This window comes from Felis catus, chromosome F1 (genome assembly GCF_018350175.1).
Source record: "Felis catus isolate Fca126 chromosome F1, F.catus_Fca126_mat1.0, whole genome shotgun sequence".
Taxonomy (NCBI): domain Eukaryota; kingdom Metazoa; phylum Chordata; class Mammalia; order Carnivora; family Felidae; genus Felis; species Felis catus.
Genome location: NC_058384.1, coordinates 68,356,566 through 68,377,916, shown reverse-complemented (window position 1 = coordinate 68,377,916; position 21,351 = coordinate 68,356,566). Strand labels below are relative to the sequence as shown.

Here is a 21,351-nt window from a genome sequence, read left to right as displayed (position 1 = left end):
GCGCGCGCCTGGCGTCCAGGTGGATACGGGGACCACACACCTGATGTACAGGTGGAAGGACACAGTCTTCTTGATCTGGAGCTTCTCGCCTCCCTTCGCGGGCTCGAAGATGCTGTCCTTCGCGGTCTGCGGGTTGTACTTCATCAGCTCGCTGTAGAGGAACCTGCGGGGACGGCGCCGTGAGGACGGCCGCCCTGGTGCAAAGGGCGGGGGCCCGAGTCGCGGAGGGACGGGCGGAGGCTCACCTGATGAAGCCTCGCCGGGAGATGATCTCCGCGTGGCAGTCGTTGACCGTCTCCCCCTTCAGGCTGAGAGAGTCGCCCTTCACGCAGCGGTTCCCTGCAAGCAGGGGCGGGGGGAGAAGGTGACCTCTCCGCAGGGCACGGCCAGCCTCCCGCGCTCGTCCCCCCGTCCGCGTGGACCGCAGCCACTAAGAACTGCACGGCAGTCCGCTCCCGCCGCCGGGGGGCCCCACCGACCTGTCCCCAAGCTGACCACGACCCCCAGGTCGTCCGAGGCCTTCTTCATGATGACGGCGGCCAGGATCTTACGGCCGAGCAGGGAGGGCTGGAAGCTGTTGGTGAGGGCGTTGAAACAGCGGTGGCTGAGCATGGCTATCTGGTCGTGGAAGGTGCTGCCCGTCAGGGGGAGCTGTGGGCACAAGGCTGCGTCAGGCCCGCGGCGCGCCCGCCCCCCCGCCCGCCCGTGCTGTCCCCGCTGTGCGTGCTACTGAGGCGCGGAGTAAAGCCCAGGAGTGCGTCACAGGACAGCAAGGTAAGACCCCAAGAGAAGATGGCAGCAAGAGTAGACGTCTTAACTGTCTTTGGCTGTGCTTCTGGGGACCTCGAGAGGAGGAGCATAGTTCTTCTGAGAGTGGCCCCTGTCACTGGGGTTACCTCTGTGAAACCCATGCGCTCGGCCTTCTCGTCCTCCCCAATCAGGACGCGGAGCGCCGCATCGGCCGCCTCCTGCTTCCCTTGCTTCTTGCTGTGGGCGCACACGGCCGGGAACCAGCGACCCCCGACTTTGGCCTGGTACACGAACCTTCGGGACGAGAAGCAGGATAAAGACACGCGCCCGGCCGCCACCGCGTCGCCGCGAGGGGCCCGCGTGAGGCGCGGGGCACCGGGGACTCACAACGTCACGTCCACCAGATCCAGAGGTGGCCCGGACCGTTACTTACTGGTTTGGTCTACGCCGACTCTTCTTCAGCGTAGACGCGTTTATAAGGGAGACTTCGTATACACGGAAAACCGGGCTCACTTGTCACGAACCGAAAGTGGCCCCAGAACTGGATGACAACATCGTGTCATCAAATCTGAGGGGAGGCGGCTGCCCGCGAGGGCTCTGGGCCCGCATCACAAAGTTCGGCAGGCCGGGGACGGGGCGTAAGGAAACACGGCAGGGGTTCTTTCGCCCAGAACTCAGGCAGAAACGGCCGCGGCGCTCTCCCTCGCGGTTTAACACTCTACTTCGGAGCACCTGATTCCGTTTCCTAATTTCCCGGTCGGCCCAAGAGGACCCTGAGCTTGGCGTGGCCGGACGTGGAGACGTGCCTTCGGCAAGGGGCTCAGCTCTCACGAGGGGGCCCTGGGAGGGGCGCGCCTGGGCACGTGAGCCGGTCGGCCGGCCGTCCAGGCAGGGGCGGGAGAGCGCGACGGGGCGTCTCCCGCCAGGGTGTCAAGAATCCTAGCTTCAGCCCCGTCCTAAACTGCTCAGGCGGGAAACAGAGCCGGCCCCCTTACGCTCAGTCACGCCGAGCGGCCTGTCCGGTGCAGGGGACGCCCTGACTCCTTCCTCCACCACCCGGGGCGTGCGGGCCGGGGGGGGGGGGGGGAGCAGGAGGAGGACAGGGACATGGCGTGACAGATGCCAGAAAGCAGCGGGGGCCAAACCGGGCCTCTGAGAGACTCCGCAGAATCTCACGCCTGTTCCGCGTGCTTGAAAAGTATGAATTCTTACGCACCAAGACAGGTACGCGTGCAGGACCTCAGACAGCCGCAGACCACAGCCGTCAAGTGAGCATCGCGGTAAAGCGAGTCAGAGTACATTTTCTGGTTTCCCAGTGCGCGTGGAAATACGTTGGCGCCATACTGCAGTCTCTTAGCGTGCCAGCGCTGGGTCTAAAAACCCCACACGTACCTTAACTAAAACATACTTTATTCCGAAAGAACGCTAACCATCACCTGAGCTGCCAGCGACTTGCGATCACGGGTCACAGATCACCAGACGTAGTGACGCAAAGGCTTAGATACCGTGACCATCACCACAACGTGGCGCAGAGACAGGAAGTGAGCGGAACAGCTGGAAAAACGGCGCCGACAGACGCGCTCGACGCAGGTTCCCGCAAACCTTCCGTGTGCAGCACCCGGTCCGTGGGAGCGCCAACGGGGCGTGCCTGTCCCGTCAGGGCCTGTATGTGTGGGACACGGGGACCTGTTGCTTGAAAGCTACACACAGAAGCCACCGGCCACGGTCCAAGCGCTCCGTAAGCACGGGTCTGGGGGGAGGGGGGCGGCGGGCAGGGGGGACGCGTGCAGCCGGGGGGCCTGCTGGGAGGCTGGTGAGACGCAGGGCCGAGGGCGGGAGGTGGTGAGCGGCACAGGGAGGGCGGAGGGGCGTCCTGCACAGTGCGATGCGGGTAGGGGGGTGCCCGTCACAGGACTGCGGCTAGTACCAAACGCAGCGAGCTCCCCTCCCAGCGCCGACCTGGGCCGAGTTCGCTCCCTCCCGAAGCGCCGCCCTCCTCTTAGGCAGCCTGAGGCCACCGCGTGGGCGCCTCTCCCTACCGAGTCGGGCCGCCGAGCAGACCCTCAACCCATCACACGACCTGAGCTCTTGGTGACACGCACGAGATAGGAGACCTCACACTTGTCCCTATCAAGGATCCCTGCTTCGTATCTGGTGCCCGTCCACACAAATACAAATGTGGCCCCTCAACATTCCTGAATGAACGAACAAAGCTGGGAGAGCAGGAGGCCACCGACCGGTTTCGGCGCTGGAGGCGGGAGGAGGGTTGCGCCGAACCATATGCACAACACACGGGCCGAGGGACGGTCTGCTTGAAGGACGTGCAGGGGAGGGAAGCTGGCCTGCCCCTAGGGCTGTGGCTGTGGAGCAGAGGGCGGGCAGTGGGGTCACCGACTGACACGGGAAGGACCAGGGGAAACGGCCGTGGGGCGACACCCAAGAGCTCTCCTCTGGGCAGGTGGGACCGGAGGGTCAGGCGGAAGCGACAGGAGACGGGACACGGCGGTCCAGAGCTCTGGGAAGGTCTGTGTTTGGCGGGCACATTCGGTGGTTTCCAAGGAGGCCAGAGAGGAGGCAAAACAGAGGGCACAATGTGTCACCCCGACAGCAGGGCAGGTACCGCGGCCCCAGCCCCTTGCCCCTCCCCAAGTGCGTGGGCGCTGCTGTGGCCGGGGGTCTGCCGCGCGCTCCGTGTGGGTCACAGTAATTTCTGAAATTCTGCGTGAGTCACTCAAAGTCCTAGGGGGGGTTCTGTGCAAGGAGAAGACGAGAGGCCAGGACGCAGGCACGAAGAACAAGGCTGAAGCCAGGCAGGGCGGCTGGGCGCAAAGGGCAGGCGGAGGCCAGGAGCGCAACGGCCTCTCCCCGTTCCTCCCGCCCTGTTCTTACCTAGTCAAGTAAAAAAGGATGGACTAGGGCAAGAGCTACAAGGAGTTCAGGTAAGAGGAAACACAAGTAGCACATAGATACGGAGACATCAACAACGTTACTTGTTATTAAAAGAAAACTTAAAGTAAGATGCCGTTTTTGTGAGCTCTTCTCCTTTAAGGACCTTTTAAAATTGAATAGCTGGGTACCCCACAAAAATTCAAACAGTTAAGAATATATCATGAAAGTCGGGGCGCCTGGGTGGCTCCGTCGACTGGGCGTCCGACTTCAGCTCAGGTCGTGATCTCACAGCTTGTGAGTTCGAGCCCCATGTCAGGCTCTGTGCTGTGACAGCCCGGAGCCCGGAGCCTGCTTCGGATTCTGTGTCCCCCCCTCTCTGCCCCTCCCCTGCACAAGCTCTGTCTCTCTCTGTCTCTGTGTCTCTCTCTCTCTCGGAAATAAGACATTAAAAAATTAAAGAAAGAAAAGAACATACAGCGAAAGTCAGGTATCTCTCATTCCGCAGAAGCAAACGCCGCCAGTATCTCATCCCGCGAGAAGGGACCCTAGGTGGCCGTCCGCAAGCTCGCGCTCACATCCCTCCCTCCTGCACCCCGGACGGCCCACCCGCACGGGCGGACTCTGGCTCAGGGCTGCGAGGTGCTCCGTGGTGCGGGTACACCTCAGTTTCCTTCACCGGCCTGCGGAGGACACGGGCACAGACCGCCTGTCCCCGTCCCTCGCGGGTGTGGACTCCCAGGGGCGGCCCCACCTTGCCGTAACTACCGCACGCTGAGACGCACCACGGACGCCACGGGGTCGCCAACCGTGTGTATGTGTATTTACAGAGGGAGTCGAGCACCTTCTATTGGTACTTCCTGATGCTCTTCTGGGGACAGTTCACCGTCTTTGTTTTCCTGTTAGACTGGAAAAGAATCCCTCATTTTTAAAATTTTTTTTACATTGATTTATTTTTGAGAAACAGAGTGAGACCAAGCGTGAGCGGGGGAGGGGCAGAGAGAGGAGGAGGCACAGAATCTGAAGCAGGTTCCAGGCTCTGAGCAAGCGGTCAGCGCAGAGCCTGACGCGGGGCTCAAACTCACAAAGCGTGAGATCACGACCTGAGCAGAAGTCGGACGCTCAACCGACTGAGCCGCCCAGGCGCCCCAAGAACCCCTCATTTTTAAAGAAATTGGCCTGAGTGTTTTTCCCTCAGGTGATCCTTTTAAGAGACACCACTTGTCCTGATAGCCCGTCTCCATCTTTTCCCTCTGGGACTTCATCTGCTGTGTCTTGTTGGAGAGGCTTTGCCAGTCCAAGATGCTCGAACAGAAATCCACACTTTCATCTAGTGCTTTTGGGATTTTACCTACTTCTCTGTGAATACACATTATACACGTATACGTATTATGGACGTTTTAAGATTTTATCTTTAAGCCCTCTCTACACCCAACGTGGAGCCCCAACTCACAACCCCAAGATCAAGAGTCACATGCTCCAGCGACTGAGCCGGCCGGGCGCCCCGATTTCCTATTTCAGTCCCGGACACGGCGATTCGATGTGACCGAGGACACGGACACCGGGGGTGAGACGTGGCGGGCAGCCTTCTCCCTGCCGCCCAGTCACTCCCGTCCCCCCGACCTGCAGCCCTGTGTCCACCACAGAGACCGTCTGCGTCCACCTGCCATGCGACCCGCCTTCCCCGCTCACAGGCCAAGGCGCCACCGGGCACGGGGGGTTCCTCCCGCCCTCCATCTCCTAGCTCTTCCCCCACGTGGGTTTCTCATATAAAACGGGAATCACGTTTTCCAGGTGCAAAATCAATTCTACCAGTGTTCTATTGGGATCGCGTTAAATGTAAGTAATCTGGGGGCAGCTGCTCTCATCACGTGGGACTTTTCTACCTAATCAGAGTCTCGGAGCCCGTGTGGTTCCCGCTCAGAACGCACCAAGGTCTTTTATGCGTTTAGCGCCTGCTGCAGACAGGCTTTCTTCCACCACGACTTCGAACTGCCTGTTGCTGCAGAGAAGCTCTTGATGTTTCCAGGTGATTTTCCGCTGTCCTGCTCTCCTGAATTCCCGTTTCTGTCCCGAATACTTCAGCGATGTGATCACATCACCTGCGAACCCTCACCTCCTACCTCCCTCTCTTCATCCTTCTCCGTCTTAACGGATGGCATTAGCTTGTGATGCCGGAGCGCCACGGAGTAATGAGGACGCGACGCCCACGTGTCCCCTGACTTTACTGGGAGCAGCTCCAGGTTCGACGTGAAGGAGGCTGCGGGCTGCTGACTTCACACTTACTCTGTCACGCTAAGGAAGCACTCGACAGTTTGTGCTTTACCAACAGCTTGGATTTTAAATGGAACGGACGCTGAATTTTAACTAAATGCCCTTTTGGAATCTCTGGAGATGACCTGTGGGTTTTCTCCTTCCATCTATTGGTAACGGTAACGATAACAATAAATATCTTAACACAAGCTGATCTTTGTGCCGCATTGAGTTCACTGCTCATTGAGTTCATGCTCCCGTTTTACAACAGCAAGAGAAGCATTTTGATACACATGTTTCCAAAGTCCGTGTCAAGCCACTCCCCCGCTAGGACAGACCCACACGAGTGCCTGTTCCCATTAACCAAAAGAAATCCCGAGAGGACTTTTGCTTTTATGCCAAAAGGCAGAGCGGCGTTCCGCGTGGCAGGGGCAGCGTGCCCGCGCCCCCGCCCTCACGGCTCAGATCCAGCCTCGGTAGCTCCAAAGCGGGTCTGAGCGCCCGGGCTTTATCTGGATGTATTCTGTGCATCTGTTAGCAAGATGCGTCCTAAGGAATCAGAAATGCCTGAGAGAGGGGACTTTCTGGGGTCTGGGAACGCTAAAAAAATCTGCATTTACTTAAATGAATGGCAAATGCTTTTTGCCTTACGCCACTTGGCTCTGGAAAGACTTCTAAGGAACGGTTTACTCCCGGGGAAGCCCGTGATTCTGTACTGGTCACGGCGAAGAGGGAAGGACTGTTCTGTACTTACTGCTGCCAGAAACATAAGCATCGTCTCCTTGGAGGAAAACGCAGCGATACTTATCAAAATTTCGAGCGCACGGAAGTTATTCACTGCAGCGCTCTCTATAGTGGCAAAGTTTGGAGACAATCTGCCTACTGGTGCCCAGGGGGCTGGCGAGACGGGGGGGTGAGCCCGAGCCCTGGGCACCGCAGGGACGCCTCTGGACACAGAACGGGACGGGAGACGGAAATCTCCACGGTTACACTGTCGTGTGGAAGCAGCAGGCTAGACGCCAAAGCGCGTCTGCGCTTCTGCGTGACACAAGGGACACGCGGCAGCTCGGCTCGCGTCGTCACGCAGATGCTCTGGAAGGACGCGTGGTATAAAGCGATGACACGCCGGGGTGGGGTGTGTGGGGAGGCGGGCGCGGGGCCAAGGGGAGCAGTCAGGACGAGGCTGTTGGGTCTCATTGTGAGTAGTCTATCACCTACACGGAAACCCAAACCCTTCGAAACCGCGTGTGACTTCTAGCCCAGAAACCCCCTCCTGAAAACGGACGGCACAGACACACAGCACCAAGACTGCCTCTAGGAGCAAGAGCGAGTCCGACCCCGTCGTCACTGAAGTTGGTGAGCTCAGTGACGCAAAGTGAGGGCTTCAACGTCGACAGCAACGTTCTCTTTCTTAAGCCAGGTGCTAGGTGTCCCCTAGCAGGTGTCCCCCAGGTGGGGGGGGGGGTCCATTTTCGGAAAAGACCTTTTCTATCTCTTGCCCGATAAAACAACTGTGAAACCATAAGCATCTATTCAAGGAAGCTGTGGGTGGCGCCAGTCGATGGAGCACGCGGCTCTTGATCTCAGGGTCGTGAGTTCGAGCCCCACACTGGGCTCAGAGATTATGTTAAAAAAAAAAAAGATTGGGGCGCCTGGGTGGCTCAGTCAGTTAAGCGTCCGACTTCAGCCTAGGTCACGATCTCACGATTCATGAGTTTGAGCCCCACGCTGGGCTCTGTGCTGACAGCTCGGAGCCTGGAGACTGCTTCCAGATTCTGTGTCTCCCTCTCTTTCTCTCTGCCCCTCCCCTGCTCATACCCCGTCTCTGTCTCTCAAAAATAAATAAATGTTTAAAAAAAAAAAAAGAGGGGCGCCTGGGTGGCGCAGTCGGTTAAGCGTCCGACTTCAGCCAGGTCACGATCTCGCGGTCCAGGAGTTCGAGCCCCGCGTTGGGCTCTGGTTGATGGCTCAGAGCCTGGAGCCTGCTTCCGATTCTGTGTCTCCCTCTCTCTCTGCCCCTCCCCCGTTCATGCTCTGTCTCTCTCTGTCTCAAAAATAAATAAAAACGTTAAAAAAAAAATTAAAAAAAAAAAAAAAGATTTAGGGGCTCCTGGGTGGCTCAGCCAGTTAAGCACCTGATCTTTGGTTCTGGATCAGGTCATGATCTCATGGTTTGTGGAAGTGAGCCCTCCATGGGGCTCCAAGGATTCTCTGTCCCTCTCTCTCTGCCCCTCTCCCGACAAATAAATAAATTTTTAAAAGATGTAGAAAAAATACAGAAATATGTAGCTGTGGAAAAGTCTGATAGATGTGTGTACCTGAGCTATATATGACCTCTAAGACACGCTGCTAAGGAGCCAGCATAGAACAGAAGATATAACTTACGCCTATTTTTGTTCAAAAAGCAGAATGAGGGGCACCTGGGGGGCTCAGCTGGTTAAGCGTCCAACTCTTGCTATCGGCTCCGGTCGTGATCTCACGGTTCTGAGATCGAGCCCCGTGTAGGGTTCTGCATTGAGCCTGGAGCCTGCTTGGGATTCTTCCCCTCTCTCTGCACCTCCCCCTGACCTCTCTCTCTCTCTCCTCACCCTCTCTCAAAATAAGTAAATAAACTTACCAAAAAAAAAACCAAAATGGAAAGAAGACGCACTAGTACAAGCATGGAAGTTTCTAGAAGTATTGTGGAAACTGGTAACGAGTCAGAAGGAAACCAGCAGAGAAAGGAGCCTTTCCCCCGCATACTCCTTCAACCGCCGGAATGATTTTTTGCACGTTCCTTTAAAACTTGAAACCAGGGGCGCCTGGCTGGCTCGGTCGGTTAAGGGTCCAACTTCGGTTCAGGTCATGATCCCGTGGTTTATGGGTTCGAGCCCTGCACTGGGTTCTGTGCTGACAGCTCGGAGCCTGGAGCCTGTTTCATATCCCGTGTCCCCCTCTCTCTGACCCTCCCCAGCTCACACTCTGTCTCTCTCTCTCTCTCTCTCTCTCTCTCTCTCAAAAATAAATAGACGTTAAAAAAAAATTAAAACTTGAAATCAGTTAAAAGCAAGAGGAGCCTGCTCACGCGAACCCTCTGGGCGGCCCCCGAGCGTCTTGCAGGTGGCCACGCAGACAGGACGGGACCCCCCCCCCCCCCCCCCGGCCACTGCAGCCTGCACGGCCCTCCTCCCCGAGGCCACGGCGGGACCGGCACACTCACTTGGGCTCGTGCGGGGGGCCGGACTGGTCGACCAGCTTGAACTCGGCCGCGAAGCCGTGGGAGCGGGCGTACTCCAGCAGGCCGCCCACGGGGTTGGTGTTCAGGTATCTGACGAGCTCGCCCACCCTCCTGACCTTGCTGGGCATCCCGGACTCCAGGTTCTCAAACGATTCCACGCTGGCGCCTCCGGGCTGAAGGAGAAGCGGCCACGCAAAGAGGAGCCGTAAGCGCCTGTGGAAAGCTGAGGGGCGACCCCGAGCCCCTGGGCGGCGACGGCGGCCCACCTGTGTGTCGGAAGGCGCCGAGCTGGTGGCCTCCCCGTGCAGGGCCTTCATGGCCTCCTCTGCGGCCATCTGCTTCGCCGCCTTCTTGCTGGGGGCACTCGCGGTGGGGAAGGTGTGGGCTCCCATAGCGACGCAGTACTGGAACCTGGCGGGAGGGGTGGAAACGGCGCTGACGGGACGCGGCCCGGCCCCCGCCGGGGCGACCTCTCGGGGCCGGCGAGCCCTCACACACGTCGCCTCTGTGCCTCGGCCCCCGCGGCCCCGCCCCCCGCCCCCTCGGCCTGGCTGACCCCCGTGCCACGCGTGGGCCTCAAGCCAGGTGCACCTCCTCCAGGGACCCTCCTCTCGAGCGTGTCGTGCGGGGCCGCAGGCACGCGGGTGGCACCTCTCGGAGACGCGCCGCCAGTACCCTCCGAGCCGAGGGTCTCCCTACCGCCCGGTCCCCGCTTCGCCCCGAGTCCCCCCATCCCAGACTGTCTGCTCCACAGCTGCAACCCTGCCCTCGAGGCCCCCGTCTTGCACAGCGTCTTGCACAGCGAGGACAGGTGCGCCCGCTCAGTGAGACAGTCTGCCGTCCCTCAGGAGGCCAGCAGGGGGCTCCCTTTGGAGGAAGCCTCGGCAGAGACACAGGACACAGCGATGTACTTGGGGTCGTGGGCAGGGCCTTCTCTGGACAGGAGGCGGAATTCACAGGAGCTCCCCAGCTTGTGCACGCACTCTAGCAAGGTCGTGACGGGGTTCTTCCCGGAGAAGAAGGGCGTTGCCGACGTGGCGCTGGGCTGGGACTCCGTGGTCTGGAGAGAACGAGACAAGAAAACACCTGAGAAACCACTGGCTTGTCCATCGTGGTGCAGGGAACGGGTTGGCCAAAGGGTGGGGGGCTGACCTCCAAAGGAAGGGGGCTCGGGGGTTCTGGGCCTGCGCCACAGGGAAGGGGGAGTTCTTTAAACGTCCCGGGTCTCAGGGGCGCCTGGGTGGCTCAGTAGGGTAACCGTCTGACTTCGGCTCAGGTCATGATCTCACGGTTCGTGAGTTCGGGCCCCGCGTCGGGCTCTGTGCTGACAGCTCAGGGCCTGGAACCTGCTTCGAATTCTGTGTCTCCCTCTCCTCAGCTCCTCCCCTGCTCACACTCGGTCTCTCTCTCAAAAATAAATAAAGATTAAACGTTCCGGGTCTCATTTCTTATCTGCCAAGAACGGGGCTTGGCCTCGGTCATCTTTAAGGTCCCTTTCCATTCTGGAGGTCTGTAACTCCAGGTAGGCCGGGGACGTGGGCAGGCAGGGGTGCTGGGCCTGAGGGGAGGAGGCACGGGGAGGTGTGGTGGGGGCAGGAGAGGGCACGAACCCATTATTTGCGTTGAGGCGGCGTGCAGAGGCGGGTTAAGATGTGGGTATGCTGGTGATGTGGGGACAGGACGCCTACCTTCTCCGACCCCTTCTCCACGGAGCAGTCGTAGGGCTCTTCTGCCCGCCCGCTGTCCCGGGCTTTAGCCTCCTCGAGCAGGATGGTCATGGCTTTGAGGGCTGCATCCTGCTTGGCCACCTTCTTGCTGCCAGCTTCTGCTGGGGGAAACTCTCGGCCACCAATGATGACTTGGAATTTAAATCTTGATGGAAAGTGAGACGTGTGAGCGCTGGCCCGGCCGTCCCTGCCGCCCTCTCCACAGGGCCCAGGACCCTGAAGCCTCTGCCCCACCAAGGGAACAAAGCGGCCAGGGCCTGCGTCCCCAGAGCTCGTTAGAGTGAGCACTTGGGGGACGCCTGCGGCCTGCTGACACTAAGTTAAGACAGAGCCTGTGCAAACGATGACGAGCCACAGCCACCGCCACCGCCACGTCTGTGGTCGGCCGGCCGCCTCTGGGGGGCTCCTCGCTGCCCAGCCTCACGCGCCCTGACACCCACGGGGTCAGGTACCTGCCACTTCTGGGGCCTGCCTCTGTCCCCAGCCTCCCTCAGAGACACAGAGCTCTCTGCTTTTGAGTCCTTCTACAGGTCTGTGTGTGAAGATGGAGAAGAAAGGACTCCCCCTTGTTATGCAGAAAACCAAAAAGCCTTTGTTCTAGGCCTCAGGACTTCGCTTGGACCTCCTGCATTCAAGTTTTCAAATTTGTTCCGCTCTTTGCTCAACCTGGGATTTCATTTAGGAAAGTAGGTCAAGTTTCTGGTTCCCCAGGTCTTCTGATGTACCTGATGCTGTCTTACAGCTGGAGTTACAGGCAGGCTGGCCACAGAACCCGCTGCCCCCCAGTGTGGGGGGAGGGGAGAGCCTGCCAGCCACCGGCCTCCAGCCCAGAGAGAAACAGGTCCTGGCCTCGCAGCTTTAGGACATGCCCCCCACCCCACCACCCCGCCCGCTCGCCAACACCCACCCTGCAAGGGACAGGGTCAGCCGCGGCTGGGAAGGCAGCCCGTGGCGAACGCAGAGGTTAGTGGAACCCTCTCCCACCCCAGCTCTCCACCAGGCCCTTCGGCAGCCCCTCTGGGCCCACCTGCCTCCCTCGGTCTGTCCAGGGGCCTGCAGGGACCTTTGGGGCCGGGCCCGGCCGGCTGCCTGAGTGAGGAAGTTTCTGAGTTCACAGCTCAGGAGCCACAGCCAGGGCTCGCCCACCCACGTGTGCAGAGGCAGTGGGTGAGATTAGAACCGCCACCTTCAACGGGCAGGTAGCCGTGAACTCGGAAGCCGCCCTCTCCCGGCAGGAGCGGAGCGGGGGGGCCGGGACCTGAAGCTACTGCCTGCACGGGCAGCCTGGCCCGGCTCACCCGTCCTGTGCCTCTCTGGAAAGAGGGGGAAGGCACACGGAAGGGGCGGGGAGTCGTGCCTCTCTGGAAAGGGGGGAAGGCACACGGAAGGGCGGGGAGTCGTCTCCATCACCCGTGGCCCGCGGGGACGCGGGTACCACGCTGAGGCACGAGAGCCGGCCCTGTCCCAAGAAGCTGCGTCCCAGCCAAAGGCCCAGCCCGCCCCTCGCTCGGCCGGGACCCTGGCCGACTCCCTGCTCTACAGCTGCAGGAGGGGCCGACGCGGGCGGTTTAGCCGAAAGGCAGGGACACCGGGGGGGGGAGGGGGGGCCAGGCGAGGCAGGCGGCGCGGCCCCGGGCGGGCTCTTACCGGGGCTCGTGGGGCGGCCCGCTCTGCTCCAGCAGGTGGAACTCACAGGGCTGAGCGGCGAACTGGGCGTACTCCAGCAGCCCGCTGACGGGGTTCTTCAGCTGGCACTCCGCCAGCTTCTTGTAGGGCGAGCACCGCGGCCAGCCGTGACTGTAGAAGGAGGGCATCTCCATGATGGCTCGAAACTCACCTGGGGCTGCGTGGATGCTGTTCAAGTCATCTGGGATGTCGTCCGTGGCCCACTGGCCGTTTTCGAAGTCCACGTACCCTGTCTTCGAGGGGCCGTTGTCCTGAGCGGGCGGCTTTGGCTTCGCCGGCTCCGGCGCGGCCTCCCGCCTGCCCTCCAGCTTCGCGGCAGGTTCCCGGCCATTCTCCGCGTCTTCTATGGCCACCGCGTCGTCCGCGGCATGGGGCGCGGCCGCGTCGCGGGGCGGGAGCGCCACGTCTCCCTTGGCCTCGGGGACGGCAGCCGGACCGGCCTCGGGCGCGCTGTCCGGGTCTCTCTTTATCTGCATCCGCTCGCGCTTCCTGTCAGTCAGGTACCACACCGGGGGGGTCGTCCCCTGCCGGCACACGTCCCCCTGCCGTTCCAAGTCGATCAGCACGGCACTGACGTCTCGGGCCTTGCTGAGGCCGATGTTTTTGGCCAGGTTCAGGGCAGAGGCGTTGCACACGTTGAACAGGTAGCTGCAGATCTTCTCTTTGATCTCAGCCATGTCCGAAGGCTCAGGAGCGGCTTCCGACTCGGACTCGGAGCTCCGGTCTTCAGGGTCCAAACCCGGGTCCGAGTTCCCAGCGTCCTGGCGAGCACGGTCTGCGTCGGCTACTTGGCTACGCGGGTTCCAGGCCTGAACCGCGGGGGCGATTCTCCACAAGGGGGGCGTTCCCGCCTCCTGATGGAGCTTACCCTTCTTTGCCAGGGAATATAAGACTCGATTGACTTCCTTCTTTGGGACTCCGAGCTTCCCAGCCAGATCATGTGCCGTGGCCGCCTTCCCTTCCCCCAGCTCCCGCAAAAGCTCTAAGACCGTCCGTTCCTGGCCCTGGCTGATACCTAGGTCCTGGAAACGTGAGGAAAGCCTGTCGACGCCTCTCCTCGGCAAAGCCCTGCCACGTGGGGCAGGACACCAGGACCCTCTCTGGAGCGCCTGACTTCTGGGAGGCACGCCCTCGGGGATACCCCAGGTCTCCAGTCCCCTGCTTCTGGCGGGTGGTCCTAGATACCGCGGCCAGAGTGCAGGGGCCAACAGTGGCAGCGGAGGGGTCTGCTTTCCAGTGAGGGGCACGGCAGGGAGCCGCCCCCTGAGAAACTCTATTTGCTGGAGCTGGAAACTATTCGGGTAAGATCTTGGCCCTGGCTGCTGGTGTCTAAGCTTGCTGGGCTCACAGCCTTGAACTGGGTGGGAGTGGTGCCTGTGGAGGGAGAACCCCTGCAGAAGAAGACGGAGAAGAAAGCGCATTAGGAGGGCAGTGGTGAGCCCGCCCCCCAGGTCGGTACTGCCTGGGGCCCTGCACCTGACTCTGGAGGGGCGGGGTGAGGGACGAGTGGGCATGTGACCCAGCAAGGGTGCCCCCCCCCCAGCACTGCCTGGGGACCGCCAGAGGGAAGCATGAGGGAGCACGCGAGGGCTCTCATGCCGCAGCCGAGCCTCTCCAGCAACCTAGCGCCCTCCTTCCCCTTTGGCAGGATTATGGGGAGTCGAGAGGGAATCCTTCCACCTTCTAAAATCATTAGCCTTCTGAGATTAAAACAAACACACAAACAAATGTTACTTTGTTTTAAAAACAAAAGCAGAACAATAACCTCAAAACGCCCAGGGAGTCAAGGGACCAGGAAGCAGCCTTCGCAGGGCCCCAGCGTCTTTCCGCGGGGTCCCGTTTGGACCGGGGAAGAGAGGGAAACGCGCACGGGGACTGATGAGCCGGAGGCCCTCACGGGCGCCCAGGATCTGGTTTTGGGGGGCTGGACGGTTTCCTTGGGAAAAAAAGGCCACTCTGTCCTCACACTTCAGCGTGGTGCCCAGGTATGGAAGAGACGCCGGGCACTTTGACCCAAAGCCTCCGAGGCTGGACGTGTACTGCTGGCAGAATCTCGTTCCCCAGCACGGTGGCCCCGGGCTCCCTCAGGCTGCCACACCTTTACCAGAACACCGGCACCCGCGAGCCCGTCCCGCCCCGGCACGGACCAGGCTCACCCCCTGCCCCGCCCCGGCTCCCCGGAGGACAGCGGTGGCCAGAGGTGCTCAGGGCCCCGGGGGTCAACATATACCCACAATGCTCCTCGCGCTCGTCCCCTTGTCTGAACTTCCCGGAGGCTCCAGGGACCTGCTGGCAGCTGTGCCTTCAGTGACCCTCACCCTCTGCCCCCCGCGTCTCTGGTCACAACGGGGGGACTCTGGCACTTGGCTGGCCACGCTCCGGCACCCTCACGTGGGCTCCTCGACAGCTGTCACACGAGGGGCCCGTCCACTCCTCACTCACTCCCCCGTTACTCTAGCCGAGGCTGCCACACCTCAGACCTGCACCTCGCCCCAGGGTCAGGAAGCCTTCCGAACGGGACCAGACGGGTCTTCGACCGAGCGGCCAAGGCAACCACACACAACACGGAGAACAAAAACACGCGGTCTGAGGGCTGCAGTTTGCAGATTCCTGCCCCTGCCCGAGGGCGACCCCCACCCCCGGTCTGTACACCTCCCACCGTGCTCCCGTGGGGCTCCCGTGGGTCCACGGCTCCTGAGGCTTCCTGCCCTCCACTCGGGGCCTCGGGGCTGGTCCCTCTTCTGCCCGAGGCCCCTGCCCCTCCTCCTGCTCCAAGGCTTCCACGGACACGCAGAACCCCTGCTCCTGAACTTGGGTTAGGTGTCCCCTGCGGTTGGCTTTGGTGGCCGTGCACTGGCAGCTCTTCACCATCGGTCCGCCTGCCGCCTCCCGGGGAGGACGGCACCAAAGGGCTCCTGCCACCTGTCCGTCCGCGTCCCTTTCTCCCACCCTTACGTACAACCAGTCCCAAGATTTTGTCCAAGGGCCGCTCTGCCTTCCCCTTGATCTCCTCCACGCCACCCCCCCCCCTCTTCAGAAACAGTGTTCAAATCTAGTCTCCGCAGCCACCGCCTCGTGCTGAAGCTCAGACGACCCGCCCGCTCACGTTCCGCCACAACCTCAGACGCCACACACTCTGGACCAAACTAACCTCCTCCCCCCCCCCCCCCCCCCCCCAGCCCCTCTGCCATTCTTGCCCCTGTGGACTGTGGACAGCCGCGTTCTCCCTGTGGTTATGAAAGGTAGAGACCCGAGCCAGCCCGGCCGCCTGCCTCCCTCCCTCCCTCGTCCCCATCTGCTGGCTGGTTGCAGAGTGCTATCCCCCCCGCCCCCACCCCGCTTCTCACAAAGGTGGCTTTTTCCAGCACCATCCTATTACCTCTCGCCCGGGCTGCCACAAAGCCTGCACTCGATCCCCTGTCCCTGCGCTCTCTGCCGCCCCCATCACAACTCTGACCCAGTCCCTGGACAGCTCCTTAATGCCACCTTCCCTGGAGACCTCGGACTCCCAGCCCTCTGGAGTTTCCTCTGCTTGAACCCCTCCCTCTCAGCTTTACCTTTTAGCATACTACCGCTTTTCTTGTTAATGGCACAGACTGGTAGGTGCTCTAGAAATTACTCAAGCCTCCGCTCCCAATATTCCGCAGGTAGTACCGATGGGGGAGGGGCACAGTCCACTTCACAGGGAGCTCTGGAGGGAGGAGGACCTCCCTCGTCCGTTATCTCTGCACTCCTAGCGCTAAGACAGCTCCAGCCACAAAGCCGATCCTGAGCCAACACTTGTTGAAAAGACGACCCCAGGAGTGCGAGCCCATCTCTGTTCCTCCTGCTGCACCCCCCCCCCCAGGCACCATAGTGCTGCGCCCAAGCGAATGAGGGCACAGAGGGAGCTGCGCCCTCACAGGGCTGTTATGGGGACTTTAGGGATTTTCCCGTTAGCTGCTGCAGTGACGCGGGTAAAAGAATTTTTTTTTGCAGAGCAGCTGAAGTCAGTTTCTAGCTAGCTGCTTTCTAGATTTAAACTGCTACTACTTGGCAACACTTGCAAAATATCTGAATGTCCCCCTACAGATGAGGGGCTGAGCTAGTGAGCTAGTGAGGCTATGGGACAGCACTGCTTTGTGGGTTTTTTTTTTATTTTGGGGACAGAGAGAGACAGAGCATGAACGGGGGAGGGCCAGAGAGAGAGGGAGACACAGAATCGGAAACAGGCTCCAGGCTCTGAGCCATCAGCCCAGAGCCTGACGCGGGGCTCGAACTCACGGACCGCAAGATTGTGACCTGGCTGAAGTCGGACGCTTAACTGACTCTGCCACCCAGGCGCCCGTGGGTTTTTTTTTAAACAGTGTGTTGTAATCTACCTGTATTCACCTGGAAAAATTTAGGAATGACACAAAGTTAAGTTAAATTACAAAAAGGCAACTTGAAGAACATTATGTTCTATCTCATTTTGGAAACAGAAAACCCCCCAAGGATATACGCATGTGCATATACACGTGTGCACAGAGTGAACACAGAGAAAAGGGAAAGTATACTGTGTTTGTTCATAGCACTTATTTTGAGGAAATCTACAAGGAGGTTATTTTGTCTTTACGCCCCCTTAAGTCTCCTGAAAGCCAAGCCCAGCCAAAGCATGGCTTGGGGACAGCCCTTTGGAGCCACTGAACGGGAACGAGAGCAGGACAGCGGCAGCCAGCTGACGGGGACCCTTCCAATGTCTCAACATCTCCCAGCCGGTCCGCGCTCACCGGCCTGTAAATTCGCTTTCGTGTAGTTGCAGGAATCGCGGCTCAAGAGCTGAGCCCCCACCTTTACCACACGGGCTCCACCGGGCAATAGACTGCTCTGGGCGAAGGAATGCTTTCCTTTCAGACCGGGAATCCCTAGCCCTCTGGCAGAGGGGAACGAAAAGCACGGAGGCATAATTTACACAAAGCGCAGACTCTGGCGTATATCCTATGCGTTCTGATCGCACAGAGTCCGAGCACGCGCGGCCCTATACTGTGGCCACAACCACGACCCGAGCGCCGCCTGTCCCCACACCCCGCCCCCACGGCCGCTCCCCGGCCCATCTGTTTCCTGTCCCCCCGGCGCAGGGCGTCCCAAAGTGTCATGTACACGGACTCGTGGCGTGTAGTCCTCTGAGGTTCGCCCGTTGTACCAGGGCTGGACCAGGCTCCGTCCTCTTGCTGTTGCCTAGCGGTACAGCACTGTCCCGATCCCCCGGGGCGCTGGGCCAACCACCTGTTGAGGGGCGTTTGGGTTTTCCAGTTTGGGGCAGCGATGAATAAAGCTGCCGTGTACAAACTTTCTCCCACAGGTGGTAAGGGCTGGTTTTCATCCCCCAGGAGCCTCAGGGAAGTGGAAAGCGTGCAGAGAGGGTACGCCTATCAGTGAGGCACACTGCCCAAGAGGCGCCAGCGCTGGGCGGCTTCAGAAAGGCAGGGGGCCGCCTGGACCGGCGCTCAGGCCGGGCGCCCTTGCCCGCTGCTCGGCTCTGCACAATCGAGGGGCACGACGCGGACGCCCAGAATGCGGCGCGCGCACGCCCACCCACGCTCACACCCCCGCGCACACGCCCACCCACACGCACACACGCAAACGGGCGGGCTCGAGGCCCGTCCGGGCGCCACCGGCTCACCTGCCTGGGGTCCATGGCGCCCCCGACGCATGACCTGGAGCGGCGCTGGCGACCCTCCCCCTCCGGGAGCTCCCCTCCCCAGGTGGGCCGGACCCCCCTCCTCCGGGCAGACGCACTCGCCCCCGGGGACAGCGCAGTACGCAGCCTGGGCGCGCGGCCGGCCTGGCTGCGGCGAAGTGGCCCGGCTCAATTTCACTTTCGTTTCCTCCGAAGGACCGCCTCTTTGGGAAGTTTAGCGGGAGGAGGGGTTTGAGCTGAGCCAACAGACGCCGATCTAACCGATCTAACCCTCGGCTTGCAGGACCACTGGAGTCACTCCTTCAGGAAGGCGGCTACACCGCACATATCCTGCCCCGCCCAGGACCCCCGGGGCACAACTCCCGCCCCCCCCAGCCCAGTTCTGTGGAAACAGCCCGAGGCTAGGCCTCTGCCTCTGCCGCCGCCCCCCCCCCCCCCACTTACCCTCCCAGCAGGTTGTGAGCGACTTAAACCCACCACCGCGGGGGCACCATTTAGGGTCTAATGGTGACGCCATCCCAGCACGCCTTCACAGCTCTGCCAGGTAGGCGGGCTTGACTCCCAAATTACGTGCAAACTGAGGCCTGAGGCGGGCTGCTGATAAACCCAGGCCTCACTCTGCACCCCCACTGTGCGCTCACTGCAGTTATGACTCCCCCAAAGATAACTTCTGTTGTCTGCTGGGGGAAATTCAACTGATCTCACGTAGGCTTGTCCAAGAGGTCAATCCTATGGTCAGCAGTCCACATTCCTCCCCAGTGAGAAACTGATTTCCTGTTTCATCGCCATTTCGTCCCCACGGCCTGTGAGGTCAGGATGCCCGGCTGGTGCCCTTTCCCTCCGGTCTCCCTGGAGCACCCAACCTCCAACTCCCCATGGGCAGTGGGCTGGGCTCCCCCTCCTGTGCGTCTGTGCGTGTCCTCCTAGGCTTAGAATGTACCTGTGGCGCTGCTTCTGACCAAAGGCTCTCAGGGGCTGCCTCAAATATCCTCTCCCCAGGAAGCCTCACCCAGCTCTGGGTTGGGGAGTGGGTGCCTCTGCAGCCCCTCATTTTGTGCTTCTCCGTTACTGGGCGCTTACCCTACAGAGCACTTTCTCTGTGCTCTGAAAATGCCTGGGTCCTTGAACGCACCTTCCCACGTGCCTCCCACGTGCCAGGGAAGGGCAAGTGCCCTTAGCCAACAGTCTGCTGGGGAGGACCAGCACTCCCGACAAGGATCACAGTGCCGTGCCTCCTGACATTCCGCACTTAGTGACTGACCCATAATCCACTGCGTGGAAAGAATAATCGATGGGTAGAATGTAGCACAGGAACTCGATGAAGCTGGAAAGATCAACAAACCTGTGAAACCGCGCTCCATGTCCTCACATTGGGGAAATGCACGGGAAGGCCACAGACTTGCTGCCCACCCCCAGACCGGCCACTCGACCACGTGGGCAGCAGCTCCCACTCCCTACCGGAAACCAGTTCACCATACGCGTGACAGGCGGGAATATACACGCCCTACAAGTGCGCAGTCCCACTTCTACACCTGGACGCACGTACACAGAGTGGCCTTACTGGGAACAGACAACCCGGAAACAGCCCAAACGTCCAGGAAAAGTACAACAGATAGATGGCGGCACACACTGGTGACGGAACGTTCCACGGCGTCAAACACCACAGAGCTGGAACCACACGCAGCACAGTGGGTCATCATCTAAACAGGACACTGAGCAAAGACACACTACCTGTCCACTTACATCACGTCCCAAACCAGGCAAAACTACAGCGGGCACCTCACAGAAGCCAGGACGGGGTCACCTTCAGGGAGGAAGAAGGGTGTTCCGACTGGGAAGCAACGTTCTGGGTGCTGGCGACGCGGCTGCTGGGCCGCAGTTCATGAAGTCACATACTTGGGCTTTATGTACATTTCTGCGTGGATGTGCTACACTTCACAATGGTAAAAGGTTAAAAACGAGAAACTCTCCATACCTGACCCCAGCCCGTCTCCCTATGTTCTATTTTCCATTTGAGTAAAATGCGTTAGGTCTTACCTCTGTTTTCCTGCCTTCGGGCTAAACAATCCCATGGCCTCTGACCCTTCTACCAGAATGTTCCGGAAAAGCCTCAGTCACAGCTACAGGGAAGGTGCCTCTTCCGTCCCTTTAACCTCACATGGGAGGCGGTGCTGAAGCAGAAGGCTTCACTCCCCAACAGAGCGTCAGCTCTCTCCCGGAAACAGTGCCAACTGCTCGTCACCATCCCAGCAGCTCCCTTACTCGAGAGCATCTCACGGCCCCGGGTGCTTGGCTCCCACAGGGCAGTGACGCTGCCGGCCATCTGTGAGCTGTGCTATCGTGGGGACTCCACACATTGGATGAAACACTTTCTAAAAACTAACCAAAAGTAACATGTCACTTGCAGAACGTTGCAGAAAATACCAAAGAGCAAACAGTCCAAATGCTCCCCCCCACCCCCACTGGTCTACCCTTAATTCACCAGGGCCTCCCCTCCCCATGTTTCCTCTGTGCACAGTGGCACCGTGAGCACACAGGTGCCCCCCGCCCCCCCGGGGCCAGGTGTCCGGCTGAGAAATGACCCCAGATGCAAGTCGTCCTGACTACATACCATCCAGGGTTACCAGCTATGACCAGCCACCGGCGGAGAGCTACCCGCTAAGACGAGGTACAGAGCCCCTCACTCCTCCTCGCTCGGTGTTCTCAAAGTTGGCCTTCCGCTTCATGGCTGCAGAGCACTGGCTGCACCTGCCTTCAGGGGCCTGGATCCCCCCAAGCCCCGGGGAGGATCCGTTGTCACCCGGGCTGCAGAGTGGCTTTTAGTTTCCAATCTCTGCTATCTTTGCTTTTTAATTATGAAGGGTGGTCTGGCTTTGTAACGATTAATTTGGCTTGTTGTGTATAACCTGGCTGCTGCAGGGTGTATATTTACAAGTCCTCCTAGTCCCTGATGTCCTACAGGCAGACAGGGCTGTGCGCAGGGGCTACATCGAATCCTCTCTCCCTTCTGTAAGGCAGATGTCTGCAAACTCCTTCCGTATTTGCTCGAATAGTTCGGGGCAAGAGGCACGTACTGCGTGTGAATGCAAGCTACTTAACTTGCAACACACTATCAAAAAAAGTAACAAATTACTAAGCTATTTTTAACTATTAGGGCACCTTTTCAGAACAGG

At 60.0% G+C, this 21,351-nt stretch overlaps 1 protein-coding gene and 1 long non-coding RNA gene across 5 annotated transcripts in view; one reads left to right on the top strand and one right to left on the bottom strand.

The window, feature by feature from the left end:
* ADAR (adenosine deaminase RNA specific) overlaps positions 1 to 21,351 on the bottom strand; it is a 39,561-nt gene that overhangs the window by 5,353 nt on the left and 12,857 nt on the right. The window contains exons 1-10 of one of the 4 annotated variants that reach the window (XM_023247940.2): positions 18,161 to 18,348; positions 12,481 to 13,910; positions 10,795 to 10,978; positions 10,018 to 10,166; positions 9,373 to 9,517; positions 9,089 to 9,279; positions 819 to 1,044; positions 480 to 651; positions 246 to 339; positions 41 to 163 (exon numbers count right to left, since the gene is read on the bottom strand). In XM_023247940.2, coding sequence (XP_023103708.2) covers positions 41 to 163; positions 246 to 339; positions 480 to 651; positions 819 to 1,044; positions 9,089 to 9,279; positions 9,373 to 9,517; positions 10,018 to 10,166; positions 10,795 to 10,978; positions 12,481 to 13,910; positions 18,161 to 18,175 — 2,729 coding nt within the window. In that variant the 5' untranslated portion in view covers positions 18,176 to 18,348. Of the gene's footprint in view, positions 1 to 40; positions 164 to 245; positions 340 to 479; positions 652 to 818; positions 1,045 to 9,088; positions 9,280 to 9,372; positions 9,518 to 10,017; positions 10,167 to 10,794; positions 10,979 to 12,480; positions 13,911 to 18,160; positions 18,349 to 21,351 lie in introns of those variants that run through there. The other 3 variants (XM_023247942.2, XM_045049091.1, XM_023247944.2) reach the window with 3 other exon arrangements.
* Positions 17,649 to 20,214, top strand: LOC111558398. Its single transcript, XR_002739275.2, has 2 exons — positions 17,649 to 18,242; positions 18,462 to 20,214. It is a non-coding gene; the product is annotated as an uncharacterized LOC111558398 (long non-coding RNA).